This window comes from Lissotriton vulgaris, chromosome 7, assembly GCF_964263255.1.
Source record: "Lissotriton vulgaris chromosome 7, aLisVul1.2, whole genome shotgun sequence".
In the NCBI taxonomy this organism is placed as follows: Eukaryota; Metazoa; Chordata; class Amphibia; order Caudata; family Salamandridae; genus Lissotriton; species Lissotriton vulgaris.
In genome coordinates this window covers 610,364,036-610,390,141 of record NC_141695.1, presented here as the reverse complement: position 1 = coordinate 610,390,141, position 26,106 = coordinate 610,364,036, and the positions used below count along the sequence as shown (strand labels likewise).

General features: G+C 48.2%; 1 protein-coding gene across 4 annotated transcripts in view; it reads left to right on the top strand.

Moving 5' to 3' along the window:
* LLGL2 (LLGL scribble cell polarity complex component 2) overlaps positions 1-26,106 on the top strand; it is a 1,008,116-nt gene that overhangs the window by 245,266 nt on the left and 736,744 nt on the right. For all 4 annotated transcript variants that reach the window (XM_086930752.1, XM_086930755.1, XM_086930754.1 and 1 more), the window contains exon 3: positions 19,182-19,279. In XM_086930752.1, coding sequence (XP_086786878.1) covers positions 19,182-19,279 — 98 coding nt within the window. The remainder of the gene's footprint in view (positions 1-19,181; positions 19,280-26,106) is intronic.

The window sequence follows — 26,106 nt, the reverse complement described above, 5'->3', positions numbered from 1 at the left end:
TCCCTTGCGGGTAAGGACCCTCCTGAGGGTATTAGAGCTCATTCAACTAGAGCAAAGTCTGCAACATCTGCTTTGTCTAGGGGTGTGCCTGTTGAGGATATTTGCAGGGCCGCGACTTGGGCCTCCCTCCACACTTTCGCGAAGCATTACTGCTTAGATACCGAGGTGAGGAGGGATGGCCACTTCGCGCGTTCTGTCCTCCAAGACTTCCTGGTGTAGCAGAGTAGACATCCTCCTCCGGGAGTGGGGACTGCTGTGGGAATCTATTCACAAGGTGAGGAATCCACACGGCAGATGTATCTATCAGAAGAACAAGTTACTTACCTTCGGTAACGCTTTTTCTGGTAGATACTATATCTGCCTGTGGATTCCTCACTGACCCACCCGCCTCCCCGTTGTCTACTCTGCTATACCTGGTCTTTCTGTATATATGATTATAATACTGTTGTATTGATTTGGTTCTATTTGTACTGTGTACATTGTATATTTGCATATTTACTATCGTTGGTCCGTCCGTGTGCCTCAAAGGCACGGAAAAAAGGGCGGAACTGACGTCATCACGCCGGCGTGGGCCTGATATGGGGTCGGTGACGTCAGACGGAGTCACGCGCGATGCCGTGCTCCGGTGACGTCGTCCACGTCGGCGTGCTACGAAGAAAATTTCCGAACGTTGCTGACGCAAGGGGGATATTCACAAGGTGAGGAATCCACAGGCAGATATAGTATCTACCAGAAAAAGCGTTACCGAAGGTAAGTAACTTGTTCTTTGCACGCATAAATATCGACGAGGATTGTAGGGTGGTATTAGCAAGTGCGAGCGCTCCATCTACCATCAAAACTTACCAGCTAAAGTGGAAGCGTTTCTGTGCTTGGTGCTCCACTAAGACCTTGGATCCCATGTGTGCTCAGCCTGAGCAGATCTTGCCGTTCTTCCTGTCATTAGCAAGATCAGGACTATCACACTCCACTCTAAAAGTGTTTCTGGCTGCAATTTCCCGTTTTTGCCATGATGGCAAAACATCTTTGTACTCCTCCAGAATAATTAGGTAATTCTTCAAGAGCCTCTTTCGGATGTTCCCACCAATCCGTCTGCCTCCACCTACTTGGCGTCTCAACTTGGTTTTGTCTCAACTGCTTTTGCCTCCATTCGAGCCCATCCATTCTGCAAATCTAAAATTCCTCACTTGGAAACTGGCTCTTTTGCTTGCTCTGACTTCATCCAGGCGTGTCAGCGACATCCAGGCATTTACTATACAACCACCGTTTCTACAGTTCTCCAACGAGGCTGTTACGTTGAGAACAAATCCCAGTTACATTCCAAAGGTTCCCAGTGATTTCCATCTCAATGAACCAATTATTCTTAACTTTCTTTCCTGCACCACAATCTGCAGCGGAACGCTCTTTGCACACTCTGGATGTGAAGCGCTGCCTCAAGTTTTACATTCAACGCACAGCAACATTTAGAAAGACAAATCAATTATTTGTGGCATATGGCCCAGTGTGCAAAGAACAATCTGTTACCAAACAGACTATCACCAGATGGATATCGTCTGCCATATCCTACTGTCATCAACGGGCTGGCAAGCCTCTTCCTGCTCCAGCTCGAGCTCATTCCACAAGAGCTGTGTCGACTTCTGCTGCCCTCTTTGCGGGAGTACCTCTGAGACACATCTGCAGAGCTGCTACTTGGTCTAGCAGCCATACTTTTACGAAGCACTACTGCCTGCAATCAACAGATGCCGCGGATGCGGCAGTAGGTCAAGCGGTGCTGCGGAATCTTTTCCAATGAAGGTGAGCCTCTGTTGCTACCCGCCTCCAGTCATAAAAGTTTTTCTCATGATTTTTGGTATTTATTACTTATTAAGTGTTATGTTTTTACCAAGACTTTTATTGTGTACCTCCTTTATGACTTATGTGATGATTTACTGCTTTCTACTCTTATTCAAGCATGTGAATCTATGAAAGACACCCCTAATACTGGAGAAGAACAATAGTTACTTACTTGTAAACTGTGGTTCTCCAGTATTGGTGTCTTTCATAGATTCCCATGCGACCCTCCCATTCTCCCCTCAGAGGCTCTCTTCTCCTCAGGCACTTATACTTACTTTGTGCTACGAAAATCTGAGGACTTGGGCTTCTGAGGAGAAGGTTCTAGAGGAGGCTACAGCATGATTGGCTGGAATGTGGTCCAACACATAATGACTCTAATATGTTACTAAAGTGAATTCTCCCATAGGCTTTTCAATGGGCCTATTCTGTTCTATGGTACTTTTTTTAAGTTTACATTTCTTTGCATTATATGTATGTATATTTTTATTCATAATATTTCTCATGTATACATGCATATATTACTGCTATTTTATGTACCGTGGGACTCCCACTTCGACGACGGGGAATATTCAAGCATGTGAATCTATGAAAGACACCAATACTGGAGAACCACAGTTTACAGGTAAGTAACTATTGTTCTTCTCATCTATGCCAGCAACATTCTCAATCTACCATACATCTGCTCCATTGCTTAGGGTTAACTATCAATGTTGCCAAATCTCACATTAAACCTCTACATTTTCAACCATATCAATGAGCTATCTTAACACACAAATAGGGTTAGCCTATCCAAGTACTGGTCGCTCCCCACGCTGTGCAGCTCTACCTGTCTGCACCCGTGCTCTGTGCCCAGCTGCCGCTGACCAGGTTCGAGGCCCGCCGCCACCCGTAGGCTACCACATGCGCCTCATCCCTGGTGGCCAGTGGTAGGCCGTAGGTCTGCTTTCTGTTTAACTGTTTCAAATTACTTTTCTTTTTTTTTTACACTGTCATTTGTTCTGCATTTTGTCTGCATTGTTCCCCTGTGATAGTTTCCATGCCTTTTTGCCTTGTTGTGGCCGCTGCTGCGTGCAGCAGGCGCGCCTAAGGCAAGCCCGTCTGCACCTGGACCATGCCAGAACCCCTGGCCCCCGCAAACACTGCGACGCCCGACACCGATACGATGTCTCCACCCTACTCGCACTCAACACCGGACGAACACGCACTTGCTGCCTGGCCGCCCGAAGTGCACCCAAGGACCCTTCTCCTGCCGGAACTGCAGCTTCACCAGCATCCGACCCGCAAATCCACCCACCGGTAAAGATCCTAACCACCTCAGATGCATCCTTCTCAACACCCGCTCCGCCCGCAAACACGCGTTAAGCTCTGGGACCTACTCAACTCAACCTCCCCAGACGTTGCCTTCTTGACGGAGACCTGGCTGAACCCCTCCTCGGCACCCGACATTGCCATAGCCATCCCGGAAGGCTACAAGATCACCCACAGGGAACGCACCAACGGAGTAGGAAGAGGAATCGCCATCGTCCACAGGAACACTCAACCAACACCGATTACACCCTCAGGACCGCTGAACACCTGCACTTCCAGGTCCACAACGACCCCAACACCACCCTCAGAGGAACTCTCTTCTACAGACCCCCCCCGAACCCCGACCACAGTTTAGCGACTCCATCGCTGACTTAGTCAGCACACACGCCCTCGCCTCCATGGACTACTTCCACCTCGAGAACAACGACACCAACTCCACCACCCTGATCGCCAACCTCGGACTCAGACAACTCGTCACAACACCCACCCACACCACCGGCCACACGCTTGACCCCATCTTCTCCGCAAACGCCCACGTCCCCTTCAGCCACACCACCGAACTCCACTGGACCGACCATCGCTGCATCCACTTCACCTTCCGGAAAACCACCACCACCCACCACCGCATGCAACAGATGCCTCGCCTCTGCTGGAGCAAAATCACCAAAGACCACTAACCGCCACCCTCGCCCGGAGACAAAACTGCCCTCATCGCCGCCATCAATGACATCAGGGCCCTGCTGGACAACGGAGAAATCACAACCCTCATCCTCCTGGACCTGTCAGCCGCCTTCGACACGGTCAGCCACCGCACACTACGCACACGCCTCCACGACGCCGGGATCCAAGAGAATGCCCTGGACTGGACCACCTCCTTCCTCTCCGGCAGAACACAGGGCATCCGCTCCCCCCCCTTATTTATTTATTTATTTATTGGTTTCTATAGCGCTGGAATCGACTCCAACCGGAGTATCTCTGCGCTGTGATACCAAATAGAGTTCAAATATGTATGCAGATGAGGGGCAAGGGACTAGATTTTGTCAGTGAAATGCAGAGTTTTCAGTTGCTTCCTGAATTTTAAATGGTCTGTGCAGAGCCTGAGGGCCAGAGGAAGTTTATTCCACAGTGTGGGCCCTGCAACAGATAAAGCTTTCCCTCCGTGTCTGTTTTTTTTTACACGAGGTACTGCCAACAGAAAATTTTCACTAGATCTCAAAGATCTGGAGGGAGTGTAGGGGGTGAATTTCTGCTCCAGGTATGTGGGGCCATGTCCGTTTAAGCATTTATGGATAATGCAACATATCTTAAACTTGGCCCTTTGTCGAATAACTCAACCAGTGTAGTTTCTGTAGTAGAGGTTTTGATGCTGTTCTGGGGGGGGGCGTTTAGGACAAGGCGAGCTGCCGTATTCTGGACCACCTGGAGCCTATCTAGAACTCCTTCATTAGCAGAGAGGAGCAATCCGTTACAGTAGTCGATACGACTCAATATGAGGGCTTGCACCAGGGTTTTTCTGAAGGAATCCGTTAACAGGGGAAAAATTCTGCGCATCATGCTGATGGTGTGGAAGCATGAGCCAGCTACCATGTTACTGTGCTGTTTGAGGGAAAGGTCGTGATCAAGGCGCATCCCCAGATTTTTGACAATTTGTTTGGGCTCCGGAACAGTACCAAGATCAGATGGCCACCAGTCAGGGGTCCACAGTAATTTGGCATCTCCAAACAGCATTACTTCTGTCTTGTTGACATTGCACTGTAGGAAGTTGGTGGACATCCACTGTGCGACGGCTTTCATGCCAGCGGAGAAGGAGTTTCTTATTTCCGTGGTGAGATTTTGAAAGGGAAAGAGGAGCTGCGTGTCATCCGCATATGACACGGGGATGAAACCAAATTTGCGCATCACTCTTGCCAGGGGTGCCACGTAGATGTTAAAGAGTGTTGGGCTCAAACAAGAGCCCTGTGGCACCCCTTTCGTAATCTCTACCTCAGTTGATCGGTATTCACCCATGGTGACAGTCTGGGTGCGATCCGTAAGAAAACTCCTTAGCCAAGCAAGGGCCTTGTTCTTAACCCCTACGTTCGACAATCGGTCAATAAGGATGTTGTGTGACACGGTGTCGAACGCTGCTGAAAGGTCTAATAACACCAAAATTACTGAGTAGCCTTTGTCCTGAAACATATGCAGGTCGTCAGTAACAGACAGGAGGGTGGACTCTGTACTGTGTTTCGGCCTAAACCCAGATTGGGAGTAGTCTAGGCCGCCAGCTTTCTCAATGTAGCTGGATAAATGACGATTAACATATTTCTCAGTGAGCTTTCCCAGGAATGGTAGCAACGAGATAGGTCTGAGATTTGAAAGATCAGTCCATGGAGTTGTGGTATTCTTCCTGATTGGCCTAACTAAGGCTTGTTTCCACTGTTTGGGGACAGAACCTGTACAGAGGGATAAGTTGACAAGTTTTTCAATGGTGGGAGATAAAATTCCGAGCAAGGTGGGCATGAGTCTTGCCGGGATGATGTCATCAGGACTTCCACTTTTAATCTGCGTCGTGAGCAGAGACCCCTCTTTAGGAGTGATAGGGGGGAAGAAGTCTAAAATATGAGGGCCACTATCAAGTTCTGAATCCTGAAAGATAGGGACTGCATTGGTAGTCAACTTTTTGTTAGAGTTGACTATTTTCGCATAGATGAGATCAATTTTGTTAGAGAAAAATTGAGATATATTGTCACAAAGTAGTTGTGACGGAGTGTCTGCACTCTCACATGCTGTAGGATTAGTGAAAGAGTGTAGGACCTGGTATAATACCCTGGGGGAGTTGTCTGCAGCCGTAATAAGGGTGGTAATATGAGTTTTTCGCGCCGTTCTAATAGCTTTATGATATACACTTAGAGCGTCCCAATAATGTTTCCTATCTGTTACAAGATGGGTAGATCTCCAAATCTTTTCTAATTTCCTGGCTGTTTTCTTTAGATTCCTGAGATCTTCAGAGAACCAGATCTCTTGTTTTTTGGCTGGTCGGGGTCTAAATTGTTTTAAGGGGGCTATCTCATCTATGGCTGTTTTAGTGGCTTTGCTGAACATATCAATAGCTTTGTTGATATCTTCAGGAATCCTATGGTAGGGTTGAACAAATTTCTCTGCAAAGGAGGTCTCATTAACTTTATGCCATTGCCGCCGTATTTTAGGGATGTTGGTGGTTTTGAGGATAGTGGTTACAGGATAGGGAGTATAAAACTCTGAAGCCACCGGGATCATCTGCGGTGTACCCCAGGGCTCATCCAGTGCTGTTCAACATCTACATGGCCCCACTTGCCCACGTCGCCCCACTGCACAACCTCAACATCATCTCCTAAGCCGATGACACCCAGCTGATACTCTCCCTCACCAAGGACCCCCACACCGCCTAAGCCAACCTCCACAAAGGAATGAAGGCCGTAGCCGAATGGATGAAGAACACCCAACTGAAGTTGAACTCTGACAAGACGGAGGTCCTCATCCTCGGACCCACCCCCTCGGCCTGGGACGACTCCTGGTGGCTGACCGCACTGGGAACAGCTCCTACACCCACAGACCGCGCACGCAACCTAGGGGTCATCCTCAACCCTACCCTCTCCATGACAAAGCAGGTCAATGCCGTCTCTTCCGCCTGCTTCAACACCCTCTGCATGCTCCGCAAGATCTACAAGTGGATCCCCACCGAAACAAGAACGGTCACCCAGGCCCTCATCAGCAGCAGGTTGGACTACGGAAACGCCCTCTACGCTGGTGCCTCGGCCAAACTCCTGACACTGCTTCAACGCATCCAGAACGCCTCTGCACGCTTGATCCTCGACATCCCTCGCCGCAGCCACATCACACCCCACCTGAGAGACCTGCGCTGGCTCCCCGTCAACAAGAGGATAACCTTCATGCTTCTCACCCACGCACACAAGGCTCTCCAAAACACCGGACCAGCTTACCTCAAAAGACGACTCCGCTTTTACACCCCCACCAGCCAACTCCGCTTAGCCGACTTCGCCCTCTCCACAGTCCCCCGAATCCGAAGATAGACCCCCGGCAGCAGATCGTTTTCCTAACTCGCCGCCAAGACCTAGAACACCCTCCCCATCCACCTATGGCAGACCCAAGACCTGCTGACCCTCAGAAGACTCTTAAAGACCTGGCTCTTCGAGCAGTATAAGAACTCCCCCCCCCCCCCCCCCCCATCCCCCAGCGCCTTGGGACCCTCACGGGTGAGTAGTGCGCTTTCCAAATGATATGAATGATTGATTGAGTATCCAGAATTTCCAACTGTTGATTCCCCAATACCAAACCAATCAACGGTTACATTGAGAACAGTCATGCGGCTCTCAGGCATGATGGCTTCCTGCATCGCCGTAGTACTGCATGCATGACTACAAATGCTTGCGTTACAGGAATGTCTAGCACTGGGTCAATTGGAAGATCTTATGTGAATAAACATCCACATTCATCGCTCTCTGCAGTAGTGGGACACCAACGACCTATTAAAAAGGCGGCTTTTCCTCGACCCGGTTCCCCTACATAACTTTGACAAAGCACACATCATTCACGGGCTGGGGTGTTCACTTGCAACATCTCACAGTACAGAGTCTCTGGGAAGCCAAAAAGCTAGACACAGCAGGTGGGGTGGTAGGGGGAGGGACACAATCTTTACAGTTGTCACATCTATCTCCGACCATTTGGCACTGGACTCTACATCACAACATTTATCTGTTAGCGGTAAACCTTCAGGGAACAGACAACAACTTTGCCGACCTCCTCAGTAGGATGTGGCAACAAGTCCACGAGTGTGAATACCATCCCCAAGTCCTCTTCCCTTACTTTCACAAGTGGGGATTTCCTCAAATAGACAACTTCGCAACTACAGACATCGTAAAATGCCCAGACTTCGTTTCCAGGTTCCCACCCTCCCAATCCAAGCGCAATGCTCTATAGATGAATTGGTCAGGGAAATTTGCCTACATTTTTCTGCCTCTCCCTCTCCTTCCTTTTTTGGTTTGGAAACTCATGGAAACATCCCTCACAGTCGCTGTCGAGCACAGTGGTTCCCACATGGGCTCGACAGCCCTGGTTCACAACACTGCTAGACCTCTCAGTACTTCCCCACAATCAGCTTCCCATCAGGCCAGACTTTCTCACTCAGAACTATGGAGAAATCAGGCACCCATTGAGCAAGGCACTCAAACTGGCAATTTGACTCGGGAGGTCATAGAATTCGGCTACCTCAATCTCCCACCTGAATGTATGACCATCCTCAAAGAAGCTCATCGGCCTACCACTAGAGCATGCTACATAGCTAAATGGAAAAGGTTTGTTTTTGCCATACTAAACAAAATAATCCATTCAGTGTCACACTACATAACATTGTTTGTTACCTGGTGCCTTTACAGATCTCTTGCTCGCATTGCCATCTATACGGTTACATCTTGCTGTAGCTGCCTATCTGCAAAACAGACAACACCTATCTTTATTCAAAGTATCAGTCATTAAAGCCTTCATGGAAGGACTTAGAAGAGTGATTCCACCCCGGATTCCCCCTGTACCTTCCTGAAATCTTAACATTGTTCTCACAGTACTCATGGGTCCTCATTTCGAACCCATGTATAGTTGCCCCCTTCAGTTTCGTTATTGGAAGGTGACATATTTTTTTATTGCCTTTACCTCACTTTGATGTGTTAGTGAGCGCCAGATATTAACCTTAGAAGAACCTTTTTTTCCTAACTTCACAGAGACAGGGTGGTCCTTCATACCAACCCAAATTTCCTTCAAAAGGTTGTCTTCCACTTTCACCTCAATCAGTCTATTGAGTTGCCAGTGTTTTTCCCTCAACCAGACTCTGTTTCAGAAATGCCTCTCCATACATTAGATGTCAAAAAGACTCTTATGTACTACATTAACTGAACTAAAACTTTTCAGGAAAAAAAACAACTATTGGTTGCTTTTTCACCTCCTAATAAAGAGAAACCTATATCCAAATCAAGCCTTGCCAGGTGGATAGTTAAGTGCATTCAAACATGTCACCTTAAAGCCAAGCAAGCTGTACCACTGGCTCGTTCTATCCAAAATATAGGGGCTTCTTTGGCTTTCCTAGGCAACATCCCACTTGCTGACATATGCAAATCCATTACAAAATAATGGGGTGACCCATACTAGTCCATGGACCGGGGTAATGCTCGATATAGAAAACAATCAACATCAAGAACCAGGAAAGTACTTTCGGATCCATGAGAGACAGACCCCATTGTAAAACTGAGGCTACTGTAAACCACAACCAGTTTACTAAGGACATTACTATGTGTAATTGATTGTTTTAACTACTCTCGGATTTCCCTCCCTATACTTCTGTTCTGTGCTCACAAGCACACTTCTTTTTCCACACTCCCCTTGGAGCAACCATCTGCTCTGTTTTTTGAAATGTTCCCTACAGTGATCTGTTATAGTAACTGTGAGATTAAACAGTCACTATTGAAGCTATTTATGGTGCTTGTGTGTCTTTTTGAGGATATACTTAATTGAATTGAGAAACTACTGGGGTACACTTATGATATAACTTGAGTTCTATGTGTAACATGTTAATAGATTTTGACTTAATGAATACCTTCCTAAGGCAATTAGTCTAGGACCATTGTTTTCTATTTTTTTTTTTTAATATATTTTTTATTGCAGGAATTAGCCAAAATTACATGACAGATCAGCGATAGTTCAGCAGTGTGAAGGAAAAGCAACCGATCCCCCGTGAGGAAACACCTTGAATACACAGCCATTCAGCCCACAACCCGAGGGTCGGGCGGCGTCTGTTTGTGAAATCGCAGGTGGGGACCCGTTATACTCTCGAGGCTGATCCGGATAAACCAGCGACCTTCGTCTGCTTTTCTAAATCAACCTAAAAGAACAAACCCGCCCCAACACCTACTCAGCCTAACCCCCTCCCCCCGCCCAGCCCCGCCATCAGTGTGTTGTGTGTGTAAAAAGAGCCTGCTGGAAGAAACCTTAGGTAACTGCGTAGAGATCAATGTTATGGACATCTAACGGGACTCAAGTTGTGCTGCGTCATCACTCTCGGAATCGCTGGAAGCGCTGTAATCTCGCAGGGCCTGCACTAGTGTCTCCCATTCCAATGCGGTTTCCAGCGCCCTCTCATTCTGCTGTCGCCTCGCCAGTTGGTATCGCAAAGTGCTCTCCCCTGTGGCCCACTTCAGGAGTTCGTTGTGCCATTTAGCTCCCGTTGGACCAACTCTTGCCTTCCAATGCCTGTTTATCTCTCTTTTAGCGAGAATGAGCCCTAAGTCTATAAATTTGCTTGAGATTTTATTTTTAGGGGTATGCGGGAACCAATGTAGGATCCCCACCGCCGCGTCGAAAGTTAAGGTTCTCCCAATAACCCCATTAAGAGTGTCTCCTATCAGAAGCCAGTATGAAGACAGCGCTGGGCAGGACCACAGCATGTGAATGAGGTCTGCCTCAGGTGCTCGGCATCTGGGACAATCTGCCGTGTCCGTGGCGAAGTATTGCTGGATTTTCGCCGGGGTCAGGTAGGCCCTGTGAAGTATATAAAAATGAACCAATTGGAACCGGGCATGGCGCGCGCCCTTCCAAGCTCAGCGCATTAGTTGCGTCCAAGTCGTTTCCGGTATTTCCTTTCCTATGTCGGCCTCCCAGCGGTTCCGCAGTGTGGCGAGCGGGAGCAGACCCTCGTTAATTAATCTATTATATAAGCACGTGACTGCCTTGACTGTCCCCGAGGACATCATAACATACTGGCACACCGGCGACGTTGGTGGCTCCTCCATGCCTCTCTTCCAGTGCGTCTGAATTGCTCTAATTAGAGCTGTATGAAGGAGGAAGTCGCCTCGGGGAACGTCAAAACGGTCCAGAATCTCCTGGAAGGGTAGTAACACCCCGTCTTCATAAAGGTCCCCCACTAATTGCAATCCTGCATCCTCCCAATGCCTAAGGCGCGACCAGTCTCCTCCGTGTGGCAAGGCCGTTAACATCCCCAACGGAATCTCCGGTGCATATGGGAGTTTTAGCTCCCCCCGGGCGTGGACGCGATTCCAACACAACCTAATAGTCCGTTCCTCGAGCGTAAGGTCTTGCAGAGCTAAGCGCTGGCGTAGTGCAACGTAGGAAATAACGTGTCTGGGCATTCCCCTGCCCCTCCCCTCCTCCTGCCCTCGAAACTCTCTCGCTATCTCCTGGGTGAAGGTCTGCAACTGAGCCGCCAGATAATATTTTTCAAAGTCCGGTACCGCTAGGCCCCCCTCTGATTTTGGTCTCATCAGGGTCTTGAGTGCCACCCTCCGGCGGCCCGACCCCCAGAGGAACCCCACCACCATGGATCTCAGGAGTCGGAAGGTGGCCGGTGGAACCCAAATCGGAAGCGCTCTAAAATAATATATCAGCCGGGGTACTGCCACCATTTTCAACAGCGCTATACGCCCCGCCACCGAAAGCGGCAGGGTGGCCCAGAAATCCATGCTGCCTCGTAGCACGCGAATACAGCGGGCTATATTGCCGTCTAGAAGATCGGCGGGGTCATGGTACACGTATACTCCCAGTTACTTGAGGCAGCTAGGTTCCCACCTAATCCCCCTGGTGGAGTCGGGCATGGGCTCTCCCCTACGAACCGGAAACAGGCAGGTCTTGGCCCAATTCACCTTAAGGCCCGAGATCTCCCCGAAGGTTGTAAGAGCCTCTGCAGCCCCATCCAAAGCATTATCCGAGTTCTCAAGGAAGAGCAACAGGTCATCGGCATACAGAGAAATGTAGGTCAGATAAGGTCCGCAGTCCGCCGAAAAAGGTTCCGGTCCGGACTGACAGCGCTAGTGGTTCCACCGCCAGCGCAAAGAGCAGAGGGGATAACGAACATCCTTGCCTCGTTCCACCGGGTATGGTTGAGAGACCAGTGGGCCCGCCCTCACCCTGGCCGACGCCGAGGCGTAGAGCACCATGGTCCACCTGACAAATCCCTCCCCCAGTCCGAAGCTCAGTAGTACTCTGCGCAAGTAGTCCCATTCCAGGCTGTCAAAAGCCTTTTCCAGGTCAACCGAAAGGACCAAGGGGCAGAGGGCCTCAGAGTACGACTCCTCCAGCAGACGAAATAAGCGCCGAATATTCATGGTCGTATTGCGTTTTGGGATAAATCCTGCCTGATCTTCGTGCACCAAGGAGCGCATGTGTCCCAGCAGCCTCGATGCCAGTATGCTGCTTAGAATCTTATAGTCGACCGTTAACATTGATAACGGTCGATTTTCTACCAGGCTTGAGAAGGGGAACTACCAAGGCCTCGCACATCGAGCCGGGGAGTCGTCCTAAGCGTTTCGCTTCCTTGTAGACTACTAATAGTCAGGGTGCCAATAGGTCCACGTAGGTGGAGTAAAATTCGACCGGGAGCCCATCAAGGACTGGGGTCTTATTTCTCGCCATCCCCTTTGTGGCGCTACGAATTTCCCCAAGTTCTATATCGGTGCCCAGGGCCTTCGCCACGTCGGGTTCCAATGCGGGAATCTCTAAGGATTGTAAATAATCATCGATCAGGGTAGGATCTCGGGTCAGGCTACTATGGTACAGCCGTTTGTAGTAGCGCAAGTAACAATCCAATATCTCTGGCTGGGTATGCACCTCAAGTCCCTCCGCGGTACACATAGACATCGTCCGGGAGGTCCGACGCGCGGGATTGGCCAACCAAGCCAAAAGCGCGCCAGACTTATCCCCTTCCGTGAGCGATCTGGTGGTATAGGCCTTATAATCAAAACGGCGCAGTCGTTCGACCTCCGCTGCCACTGTCTCCCTCGCCGCAGCAGTACGTTCCTGAAGTTCTGGGTGGCCGGGGCGGCGAAGCTCCATCTCGCGGAGCTTCCGGTCCGCAGCGGCCAGGTCATCGAGGATAATACGACGCATTCCCACTTTCTTGGATATGCAGTAGCCCCTAATCACTACCTTGAAAGCATCCCACTCCGACGCCCTCGACCCAGCCGTGCCCCCATTGGTCGCAAAATAGTCAGTGATTTTTATCTTCCAGGTCTGCCCTGGAGACTATATCCTCTAACATCTCGGGGCGCAGTTTCCAAGTAGGCACACTGGGGACCCCGGGAAATAAACTGAAATCCGCTAGGAGGGGGTTGTGATCCGAGATGGTCCTGGCCAAGTATTCAGATGGTACAGTCGCGGACACCAGTTCCGCCGACCCCAGAAACCCATCTAGTCGCACATGTAACTCGTGCAGGCCAGAGAAGTATGAATAATCTCTAGCATCGGGGTGCTGCGCACGCCAACTATCCGTCAGCCCCCAATGTGCCTGCCATTCCAACCTGCCTTTAGCCACTCGTCGGACCGGGGAGTCCGGAAGGGGGGGATGTGAACGGTCAATGTCGACATCTACCACCGAATTAAAATCTCCACCCAGCAGGAGGGTTCCCGATAGAAAATGGGCCAAGGAGCCCGACAACCCGGAGAGGAAGGCAAGTTGGTCCACGTTAGGCGCATAAATGCAACACATTTTCAGTGCCCTACCCCCCAATGTGCCAGAGATAGCCACGTAACGACCTTTCGGATCCACCACAGATTTGGAAACTTGCAGGGGAGTCCCAGCCCTTATCCATATCAGCACCCCTCTCGCGTAAGCTGAGTACGTAGTGTAGTAAACCTGCCCCCTCCATCTACGCTGTAGCGCCGCCCCTTCCGCCTTAGTGAGGTGTGTCTCTTGAAGCAACGCTATTTGCACCCCTCTACGCACTAGATAAGCGTGAATTTTGTGTCGTCTAGACATAGTGTGAAGTCCCCGTACATTCCAAGTGACTCATTTTACATTAGTGATCTCAGCCATTGTCCCGCATTGTCGCTCTCAGGCTCTCCCAACAGCGCTCAGGCACGGAGCAGTCAATATTCAAGTCAACACCAATGGCAAACACCCTCCCCAACAACAACCAAACTTCCCCTTGAAACAAACCCCCTCCCACCCACCCCAGAATAGGACCCAAATAGCACCATCTAGTTCCCATCCAAATTGTACCCTCAAACAACCCCCGTCTCCCGTCTAATCCTGCGGTAGCCACCACAGGTATGCCTTAAGGGCCGAGTGCGGGCCGGGCGCCAGCAATGGGCCACCGAGTCTCGGACTACCGAGACTAGACCGAGCACCAAATCATAGGTATCAGGCAGAGCAAGGCCCCCCAACCCCATCGGTGGTTCATAGTCCAGCAGCAAGTCCTGTAACCCCCACACCTCCCGCGGTAGACCCCCGCCCAAACGGAATCAGCTCACCCGAGTTCATCCCTGCCCATCCAGCATGCCCTCAGCCGAGTCCGGAGTAACCACTGGCAAGTGAATACTATCAGTCTCCGAGTCCTCCGTGTCCGAGTGAGCTCCCTCTCCGCCCGGTTCCGATTCTTCGATGATGGGGCCGCCCTGGGAGCCAGATAGGTTGGAAACCATTTCCAACACTCCTCGCCGTTCAGCCATAGTCTCTACCGTCGAGGGTTTGCCCGGTTTACCGCAGCGACTCCGAAGTCTCCTAGATCGACGCTGTTGTCCGGGTTCCGAAGTCGACTGGAAGGAGGAACCGAAGCCATCTTTGCCAGCCCTATACAGCTCAAGCCAAGTGCAGACGTCCTCCGGGGTATCAAAAAACTGGGTCTTATCATCCAGGATGATGCGGAGTCTCGCAGGAAAGAGGACAGAGTATTGTATGCCCTCGCTCTGCAGTTCACGTTTGACCGCTAGGAATGAGGTCCGTTTCCGTTGGGTCTCATAGGTATAGTCCGGAAAAATGTTCACTTGGCTGTTCTCCACGTGATAAGGGCCATTCTGTCTGGCGGCGTTGAGGAGCAGATCCCTGTCTCGAAAATGCAATAAGCGCGCCACCACCGGGCGCGGGGAACGGCCTTGTTGTGGCGGTTTTGCTGGCACTCTGTGTGCACGTTCCAGAGCGTAGAAGGAGGACAGACCCTCCGGCGCCACCACAGTTCGGAGCCAAGCTTCTAGATAGGCCACCATGTCCCCATTCTCGATTTTTTTTCCGGTAGGCCCACTACGTGAATATTATTCCTTCTGTTACGCCCTTCAGCGTCTTCCGCCCGTCTTTCCAAGTCACCGATTCGGGACAGGGCATCCTTCATCGTAGCCGCCAGAGTCTTCTGCGCCGGCTCCAGGACCTTCACCGAGCTCTCTACCTCTTTGACTCTGTCCGAGAGCTTACCATGGTTCGCCCTGAGGAGGCCCAGACTCGTCGCAACCTGGGCGATGTCTTGTTGCAGGGCAGATCGCGTATTCGCGATCGCTTCCAGGACCCGGTCGAATTGTTGCTGTAGGTGAGGGCCTCCGGAACTCTCCGGGTCACCTCGATCGTCCTTGTCCGGCGCCTCCGTGTCCGAGGCGGCCGGGGTGGTTCCTTTAGGTCCCCTCGGCTTTCCCATGGCGGACGTGCCCAGCAGAAGAAAGCTCGGCGGGCTATCCACCAATGATGGGCGTCGGCTGTTGCTCTCCCGGTGTGCAACCGTGGTGAAGAGGGCCTTCGATCGTCTTCGACTTGGCGGCGCCAAGTCCTGCCACCACTCCGATCTCTCGGGAGGAAACACCGCTGAGTCCCCGGAGGCCACCAAAGGGGAAGTGGGGGCGATCAGCGCTAATCGGCGAGGTCCTGTTGGGACAAAGGAGACCGCGGGTTGCAGTCACCAATGCGGCAGGGATTCCCGCAGGGCCAAGTCGTAGTGTCGCCTAAAAAGTTCCTTGGGACCAGGCGAATACAGGATCTCGGCAGGATACGGCCGATCGTCGCGGGTGGTTCTGCTTTTCTGGCCAAGGTCTCCGGCCGCCGGGGAGCAACCGGCGCCGAGAGAAAAACGGCTATTGATCAGTCCAGAGATGTCCATGGTGTCCGGACCCTCCCAGTCCGCCAGGTGGATGGTCGCCTTTCGGAAGGATGAGGCGCGGATAAAGCGCTAGCTGAGCTGGCGGACTTTCCTGGGCCAAGGGTCTCGGCAAGTCTATCGAGAGGGTCCGGGCGCCATCTTGAGCTCCGCTCCGCTTCCTCCGCAACTTCGCTTTTCGACCAGTGCAGTCGATTTTCGGGTTCACTCAGGTGCCTCACCAAGTCGACCTCAACTCGATCTTCGATTTTTGGGGGTCGGGGCGCCCCAAAACCTTCGGAATTCAGGATAAATGCGGGCTCAGTCTCGGAGCCGAGCTCTCAGGCGACCATCGGCGTCCAAGCCACGCCCCCATCTAGGACCATTGTTTTCTATACCGGACATATGCAAAGCAGCTAAATCCTCTACAGCACACACCTTCACTAAACATTATTATGCGGGTGTTCTAGCACGCCAACAAGTTAAATAGGTCCGGTAGTGCTACGTACGCTTTTCCAGACCACTTCAAAACCCACCGGTTATCCATCGCTTTTGAGGGGCACTGCTTTACAGTCTATCTATGCAAAGCATGTGCAGCTACAGCCCTGTGCTTAATTTGTAAAATAATAAGTGCCAGGGCTCTGACCAGGAGATCACTGCAACTTGCACCTCCCATTGCCCCTTTCCTCGCTGCCAAAATAAATCCTAACCATCTCACTCACCTGCAAGTGCGACAGTTCAGATTATTCCAGGTCCCCAAGGCTAAAGGAATGGCTGGGGAGGCAGCTATTAGTAATTTGTAACATGTATTGTATTCATAAACACCCGTTGTTATGCTCGTCTCTAAATTAGATGAGCAGCGCCAACATGTGGAAGACTGTCATAAGAGCAATGTTTATAATTAAGTGCCGATGCGAGCATCGGACACCAATTAAGTGGCGTTGCGGGGTACCAGAAACCACTGGCTCAAACTAAGCACTGCTACAGCCATACATGCCTCAAACGGGTTTTGATACCCTGTAAGCATCTGTTCATTGCATGTAGTGCTATAGAATCACATGCGCCTAACCTCCACTCCGACACCTGTGGCCATTGTAGTTTCCTTTACCCTTTTTTTAATCTGAATGGAAAACGGTTTTCAACGTAGTCGATGCCCATGCACATGACCATAAAGAGGAGGAGTCACTCAAACTTGTGACTAAAGACTTCTTAGAAGAAAAACAACTTGCACACATCCGGATCCAACACTAGATGGCAGGAGTAGGCAAATCATGTAAATCTACAGCACTACATACCACAAACAGATGCTTATGCATGCTGGACATGATTGCGCCATCTAGTGGTTGAGTCTGGTGATGGTCTCTTTCTTAATCCTCTTTTTGTACCTGCTTTTCTCTTGGGGCGTTGGCAACCATTTGGTGGTGAGACCTTCCCCAGTGACATCCGAAGTACCACCCCAGAATTCTCTTTTCTGCCGCTGAAACATGTCGGAGTTCCCAGACTGTTGCAGGGGAGCTGAAAGTATGTGCTTACAGAAACATTGAGGAAAATGGCAAGAAAAACTGATATGACTGAACTTTGAGATAAGCAGGAAAACCGCAAGGAAAACCAAAAATCCAGATTTTTCCTGGAAACTTTGATCACATGAGTAAAACAATGTGCGGCCGGAGGATCAGAGTTGTTAAGAGAGAGAAAGAGAAGGTTGTTCTTGAAGTGCCACTACATGTTCACCTAGAAGGACAGCCAAAAGGTCAGTAATCTCTGTTTGCCCAAAGACCACAAATCCAAGGAGCGTGATGCATGTGCAGTGTTTCTGTCCAAGACCCTCAAAGTTGGGCAGAAGCAGAGGGAGGCACATTACGCCATGGTGCAGTCACACACAAAGCAGCCCTCTCTCAAATACCTGGTCCTATCGAGTGACAAAGAAAACCCCAAAGAAACCAAGCTGGCTGGATGGGAAGGGGGCAAGAGCGAGGAGAACGTTGTTTACTTTGAAAGAGAAGGTTAATCAGAAAAGACTCTGAGAGGAGGTAAATTTAAAAAGTGAATGCAGGTAACACCACAGAACCGCTGTGGGGCTGAACCCAAATCCTCAGACTAGATTTCCTAAAAAACACCCCCAATGCAGAGACACTCCACAGTCTAAGGCAGGCAAATTGAAAAACGAGGAAACCCAGAGGTCTAACCACAGAGACTATTGAGAACAAGCCCTTAGACTCCAACTTGACTTTGAAAGAGGATTGGGATTGAAAAACAGAAAAGGAGCAGAAGCGAAAAGAGGCTCCAATGCCAAGGAGAAAGACTTTTGATGACATTCGACAATGAGCAGCGGGTGTTTAGAATCAAAAGGCTGAAGCGCTTGCTCGAGTCTGAAATGTCAGTGCTACATTAGAGTAAAAGACATTAAACACTTCCTCAACAGATTTCAGATGCACGGCTTCCTGTGTTACTTGAACAAGAAAAAGACAGTAAGGTCCTCGATCTTAGCTCTGTCACAGTAGATTTGTGGAAACGGCCTGGGGCAAGAACCCTATAACTTCAGCCATTACTGGTGTGCATTGGGAAGCTCCATGTGGATTTTCTCAGCAATGTAGTTTTCATCAAAAGTAGGAATTGCACGAGAGTGTTGCTCCTCTGAGTTTTGAGCCCCAGGTTTACCTAGGATAGATATGGCTCTCAGTTTCTGTCCTGGATTGAGAGCAACTCTCCTCATCCTGGGAAGGGGCATTCTGGTAAAGAAGGGAGGAGATGCTACTGTGCACGTTATTCCCTGTCCCAGCCCTTCCCAGGCTGGTGGAAGAGCTACATTGAAGACACAACTATATTTAAGTGATAGACTTGTTAAGCTTGTGAGGCAAACCAGCTATCCGCACCTATTGATTTGATCTGTAGAATTCTGGTTCCCTGACATGGATTCTAGCCTTTTATCTCCATGTCGCCCCTCATGTCTGCAAATATTCCATTACTACATGCCCTACCTGCAAGCATCACTGACCATGGTGTCTCTAGATGTTCCAGCAGTCTTGGTTCATTCTCCAGATGTTTCTTTATCACTTGACCTTTCCTGGATGTTTGATTAGACCCAGATTCTAAATGCATGTGTTTCTTAAAATCCTATCTATCAGTTCCTGTAATTGATTCTGGATCCTCTGATGGCTTTGTATTTTTTTCTTTCAGACAGTGGAGCATGGATTTCCACATCAACCCAGCGCTCTGGGGTTTAGCCCTTCTCTACATCTCATGGCAATCGGCACTCGCTCAGGAGCCATCAAGCTGTATCCTTTCTGTAGTGTTTCCTCAATTGAGTGTGGGCAGGGGAAGGGTTTGGGAGAGGTTCACAGGTTCCAAGAAACATTATTCTGAATAACAATATCTGCTATCAGTTAGAAATGCTATCGGGCTGGCTGTCTCTGTTGGATCGATATTCAAAGCCAGGTTGTCGGAAACGTACATGGTGGGCAAAGTAAAGTCATTAACTGCATGAGAAAGCACCTCCCTGTGTGTGTGTGAAGGGGAATCCTTGGGACACAGAGAATGGTGCTTGTCAGCTGACAGACAGTCTGCTGCTGGGCCAACCAGGGCATGAGATGGGTTAGTAAGTGATATTTTAATTGTAGTCCCTGGACCAACAGGGGCAAGAGGTGGCTAAGCAAGTGATATATTCGGCCTTAATCCACCAGCTCCAGAATGCCTGATTGGAACCCCCTAAACTGCTGTGCAGTAAATCCAGCATGGTCATGTCTGTAGCAGTTTTTTTTATTTTGTATTTTCACAGTTCAAAGACAGGAGTAATACAAAAAAGAAACCTAAAATCACAAAAATAATACAAACATAATATCACAATAACCAATTAAACCAAACATCCTAGCCTCATGCATCCATATGAGCCGAAAATACCTCCCATATAAACAGTCCTAATTTACGTTTCCTTGCCCCTTTTATAGAATACAAACTTAATTCTAAATTAGCTAAATTATACATTTTGGCCCGCCAGGTATCAAACGATGGGGGCTCAGGGCAAAGCCATTCAGAAGCTATACATAATCGAGCCATAGTCATTGCCACGAAAAGAAAATAACGATGTTTATGAAAGGGACTCCCTTTGTTAACCACATGCCCAATCCCTAAAAGCATTAGAGCTGGCGTAATATTCAGTGATAACCCAAACATTTTGGATAAAAACTTTTCAATACTCTGCAAAAAAAAAGTTTAGTTTAATACAGGTGAAAAATATATGAAGACTATTAGCGTTATCAGTCCCGCAATGATAACATTTACCATTATAACGAACTCCCCACTTATGCATACGTGCGGGAGTGTAATATAAATTAAATACGGTTTTAAAAAATTGTACTTTTAAATTTGCAGATAAAAAAACTTCATTAGACATGACTATTGCTTCTTCTATTGATATGTCAATTTCCCCCAATGTTGCTGCCCATTGTGCATTGTGTTTCCCCAAATCATCCGTTGTAAATGAAGCTAATATTTTATACAGTGACCCTATCTTCCCATGGGATCTGGCAGCCTCAATAAGCAGGTTTGGGCTTACTTTCAAATTTCTAGACTAAGGAAATCCCTCAAATTAAAAATATTGTGAATGAGGCAGGTTATATTGTCTTGACAAGTCTTCATACTGAGTAATTCGTCTCTCATTTACGTATAAGTCTCCGATCTGGCGAATACCCTTGCCTGTCCAACCAGCGGCCACCTTATCACGAAATATTATGTGGAGTAGTTTGACCGCATTCAATGGTGTATAATATGTCAAGCCTTCGAAGGCAGATAATTTACGTATCTTCTTCCAGACTTTAAAAGCCGCTTCCAGGACCTTGAACCAAGTACTTGTATAGAAGTTCCCATCAATTTCTTTAAATAGACCTTGTTTTGCTTCCGCCCTAAAATTAGGTGAAAAATTGAAGGGGCTTCTACTATACTACAAACGTCATCTCCAATCAATAGTACCAACATTTTTTGCAAAAAGCAAGCATAGTAGTATAAAACAAAATTTGGTATCGCCAAACCCCCCCCTTTACAATTGGAAGCGTCATAAAATTGATAGCTCTGCAAGGTTTCCCAGGGGCCCAGAGAAATTTAGAGCAAAGAGACTTGGAATAGATCTAAACAAATAAAGTACCCTCGGAAGAATATTCATTTTTAAAATGTTCCCTCCGCCTATTAAAGTAAAGTGTGACCGTCCCCACCTCTCTAAATAATTTCTAATATTCCCCAGTAATGCCCCCCAATTAGCATTAACTAATTCTGTCATTGATGCTCTTATTTTAATGCCCAGATATGTGGCTTCAACAACAACTCTAGAATCTTGAAATGGGCAAGATGGCGTCCGCACGAGTGGATGTGTAGGCTGACCGCTCCCTTCCTCAACCTGTAAGCTATAGCTTTGAAGAGATAAAATGAACGTGAATTAAAGGATACTTCTGTTTTTTCAAGTTTCATGTGCTGCGCGCTACCTTACCTGAAATCTCTTGTAAAAGTCAGTGAAATGACAGAATTGGCGGATGCTAGCAGCCTGGCGTGTCTTCGTGGCGGGATTCCAGCGGCAGCGGCGCAGAGGCTGGGCAGTCTCTCGCTGGAGCCTGGAGTGCATACACCGGTGGCGGCTTGTTGACACTTGTTGAAACGCTGTCAAGCATACGAGGGCGTACGTGGAAGCAAGATGCTGCCAAAAGGTGTTCGTGGGAGACCGCGAGTCATGGAGGAGCAAAGCCTGAATGGCAGGGCTGAGGTGAACAATATAAACCCTGGTACCCCGCTTAAGAACGTTAAAAACACCAAGACTGTTTTGGAAAATAAAAATAATGCGGCGGCAGGTGCCGATAACAAAACTATCCCCGCAATTTTTTGCGGTATCAAAAGACAAGTCCAAGGGGAAAAAGGGTCCGCCTAGTTTGGACAATGGATTACTAGCAGCATCACCATCTGGATGATATGACAGCACCGGCTGTATCTATGGGGGGCCTGCAGGTTAATACAGCAGTTGTGAGGGTTGAGAATGAACTACAAGAACCAGCGGCAGCTTCAACAGTAGACTGAAAAAAAAAATATATATATATATATATTCAGCTCACGGTTTCCACCAGACTTTCGCAGAGGAAAGAAACCACGCACTCCGGGGGTCGTTTTCAGTTAGTTTATTTTAGGTTTGCAACAGACGCGTTTCGGCGCTCCGCCTTCCTCAATGTTACAAACATTGATTGCGGGCGCCATGTTTTTAACAGCGTTCTCTCGTGATCAGTGGGCGAAACAAACAAGGGACTCCAAATCATTCCACCATATTGGAAGTTGTTCACAGTGTACGACACGTTGTGGGTTAATGTACAATGTAAGGGCTATCCTACTTCATTAAGCCCCAGTAAATGCTGACAGTAATTTCAAGCATATTTACTGACATTGTGATTTAAATAAAATGAAAACATAAATTGCGCAAAATTAACTTTCGCATTTCATGGTGTCTCGCCGTGTATCGGCATGAAGATCTCGCTTTGCTGGCAACCTATCAGCCATATTAAAGTGGCATGACATCTCCCTATTAAATCACCTTATCAATAAATTACAAGCCATTGTACTAAAACACAACAAGTGACGAGTAGAAAACATTTCGCCGTGGATCGGCAAGTCACCCTTGGTTCATTTTTTGTTCCGTCCCATTACTAGACTATAATTATCATTATTATTTCATAATTTCAAAATTCACACTGTGGAAGTTCTACAAAAAAGCAAAGTTTAAACGAAAACATAATACTAATACATGGACCAATTACAGTTGACTTCTAATTTTCCTTCAATAGCTGCACAATATGTTTTGTCCACACGACATTATCCTTACTTCCTAGTACCTAACTTGGAATGATGTTTCTCATGTTACTTCTACAGATATGTTGAGCATCACAGATCCATTGATCAGCTTTGGTGTTCTACAGCATTCATACAAATGAACAAATTAATTAACAGTTCTTGGTCATTTATAGATTGTGCAATTTACAGTAGCATTACTGGCCTATATGAGAAGCCAATTCCTCCCCTGCATTTAAACCATTTGGGTGTTTGGTCATTAAATCGATAATATATCGAGACTCAAGTCTCCTCAAACTGTGCAGTCTGTCACCACCCCTGGGATTTTCCGGTATATGATCTAACCCGAAATATTGTACTTGATGTCTGTTGCTTGAGTGTTTTTGCTGAAAGTGTCGGGCAACGGGATATGACTGATCGTTTTTGTCAATTGCTCTCAGGTGTTCTAAAATCCTCAATTTCAAGGGTTTAATCGTACTCCCGATGTACATTAGTCCACACGGGCATTTAAGACAGTATACTGCGTAGGAGGTATTGCATGTGAGGTATTTGTTAATTGTTTTCACTATCCCAGTGTTCGGAATCTCATAGGTTTTGACCCTCTTACTGTGTGCACAAGCTTTGCAATGGTGACAAGGGTGGAAGCCCTTTAGATCTGTCAACGTATTGGTTTTCCTTTCAATTTTCTTTAGATGACTTTGGACTAACATGTCTTTCAGTGATCTTGATTTCTTGAAGGTTACCAAGGGGTAATCTGGGATGTCATCCTTGATACAACTGTCAGTTTTTAAAATATGCCAATTCTTTCTGAGCATGCGTTTCAGATAATTTGCTTCCGCCGAGTAGGGGGTTACCAGCCGGAATTTTCCCTGTTCGTTCTTTTTATCCACGGAAGAATGACCTTTTTCAGTCAGTAGATTGGATCTCTTTAGTGCATTCACCTTTTGTAACGCACTTTGTAGCGTTGGCATAGCATATCCTCTTTTTAAGAATCTACTGATGCATGCTGATGCTGCAATCTTAAAGTCTGAATCTCTGGAGCTATTACGCTTGAGCCTGAGCAGCTCCCCATAGGGTATACTTTGTATTAACGCCGTCGGATGATTACTGGTGGCGTATAGTATTGAGTTACCCGCTGTAGTTTTGCGGAAAAGTGCTGTCTCTAAGCTGTTATCAACAATGAATACTTTTAGATCCAAGTATTCTACGCAGGTGTTACTTATGGAGCCACTGAACTTGAGATTCATATCATTCGTATTAAGGACATCAATGTAGGCCTTTGCGGTGTGTTCCGATCCTTGCCAAATTATAAACAAGTCGTCAATGTAACGACACCACTTGATTACACAGCCTTTTTCGCCATTCACTTCCAGCGACCTGGGTACCTGCTCCTCCCACCAGCCTACGAATAAATTCGCGTAGCTGGGGGCAAAGCAAGTACCCATCGCAGTTCCAGACACTTGTCTGTAATAGACGTCCTCAAATAAAAAAATGTTATTTTTCAAACAAAATTCTACAAAGATTGCTAGCATCTGATTGTGCTCCAAAAACCTCAGTTGTCGTTTTTTTAGATAATATTCCACTGCTTTGATGCCTTTCTCGTGACTGATGCAAGTATACAGGCTTGCTATATCCAATACTAGCATCCTGTAACTGGGGTCCCATTTGATTTTACCAAGTTTGGATAAAAAGTCCTTTGTGTCTTTCACATAGGAATCCAATTGCTGTACCAGCGGGTGAAGAAAATGATCAATGAAAGTAGAGAGATATATATCCAGCTCCAGGGACTGGAGCTGGATATATATATATATATATATATATCCAAAAATAAGTTGCCCCCATTCAGAGAAACCACTTCAGGTAGGTTCAAAATCGGTGTTTTATTTGAAGAAAGCTGCAAACAGGCTGTGGAGAAGTGTGCACCCAAATTGTATTGCCTGACGCGTTTCATGCGCATAGCGCATTTCCTCAGAGGCATTTGATCGTCTGTTCACAGCATGGAGTGTCATTATAGCACCTTGACCTCGTGTCTAAAAGGGCGTGGGCGCGCCCCCAGGCATTCTGGTAAAAGTAGTCCTTGGATTCAAAAACTCGAGTGAGTTGCTTGTGACAGTGAAATGGATCCAAATTGTAAGCACCGTGGGCTGGGCAGGCTTCAAACACCAGCAGGTCTGCACAGTGATGCTTTCTCCAACACGACCTTCCTGCCCTTTGGTGTGCAGCCTCGCCTGACGCTGCACGGGTCCATGAGGCCATGGTCGGGTTTTCTCTACGACCGGGACCGGCCGTTGTAAATCCAAAAATAAGTTGCCCCCATTCAGAGAAACCACTTCAGGTAGGTTCAAAATCGGTGTTTTATTTGAAGAAAGCTGCAAACAGGCTGTGGAGAAGTGTGCACCCAAATTGTATTGCCTGACGCGTTTCATGCGCATAGCGCATTTCCTCAGAGGCATTTGATAGTCTGTTCACAGCATGGAGTGTCATTATAGCACCTTGACCTCGTGTCTAAAAGGGCGTGGGCGCGCCCCCAGGCATTCTGGTAAAAGTAGTCCTTGGATTCAAAAACTCGAGTGAGTTGCTTGTGACAGTGAAATGGATCCAAATTGTAAGCACCGTGGGCTGGGCAGGCTTCAAACACCAGCAGGTCTGCACAGTGATGCTTTCTCCAACACGACCTTCCTGCCCTTTGGTGTGCAGCCTCGCCTGACGCTGCACGGGTCCATGAGGCCATGGTCGGGTTTTCTCTACGACCGGGACCGGCCGTTGTAAATCCAAAAATAAGTTGCCCCCATTCAGAGAAACCACTTCAGGTAGGTTCAAAATCGGTGTTTTATTTGAAGAAAGCTGCAAACAGGCTGTGGAGAAGTGTGCACCCAAATTGTATTGCCTGACGCGTTTCATGCGCATAGCGCATTTCCTCAGAGGCATTTGATCGTCTGTTCACAGCATGGAGTGTCATTATAGCACCTTGACCTCGTGTCTAAAAGGGCGTGGGCGCGCCCCCAGGCATTCTGGTAAAAGTAGTCCTTGGATTCAAAAACTCGAGTGAGTTGCTTGTGACAGTGAAATGGATCCAAATTGTAAGCACCGTGGGCTGGGCAGGCTTCAAACACCAGCAGGTCTGCACAGTGATGCTTTCTCCAACACGACCTTCCTGCCCTTTGGTGTGCAGCCTCGCCTGACGCTGCACGGGTCCATGAGGCCATGGTCGGGTTTTCTCTACGACCGGGACCGGCCGTTGTAAATCCAAAAATAAGTTGCCCCCATTCAGAGAAACCACTTCAGGTAG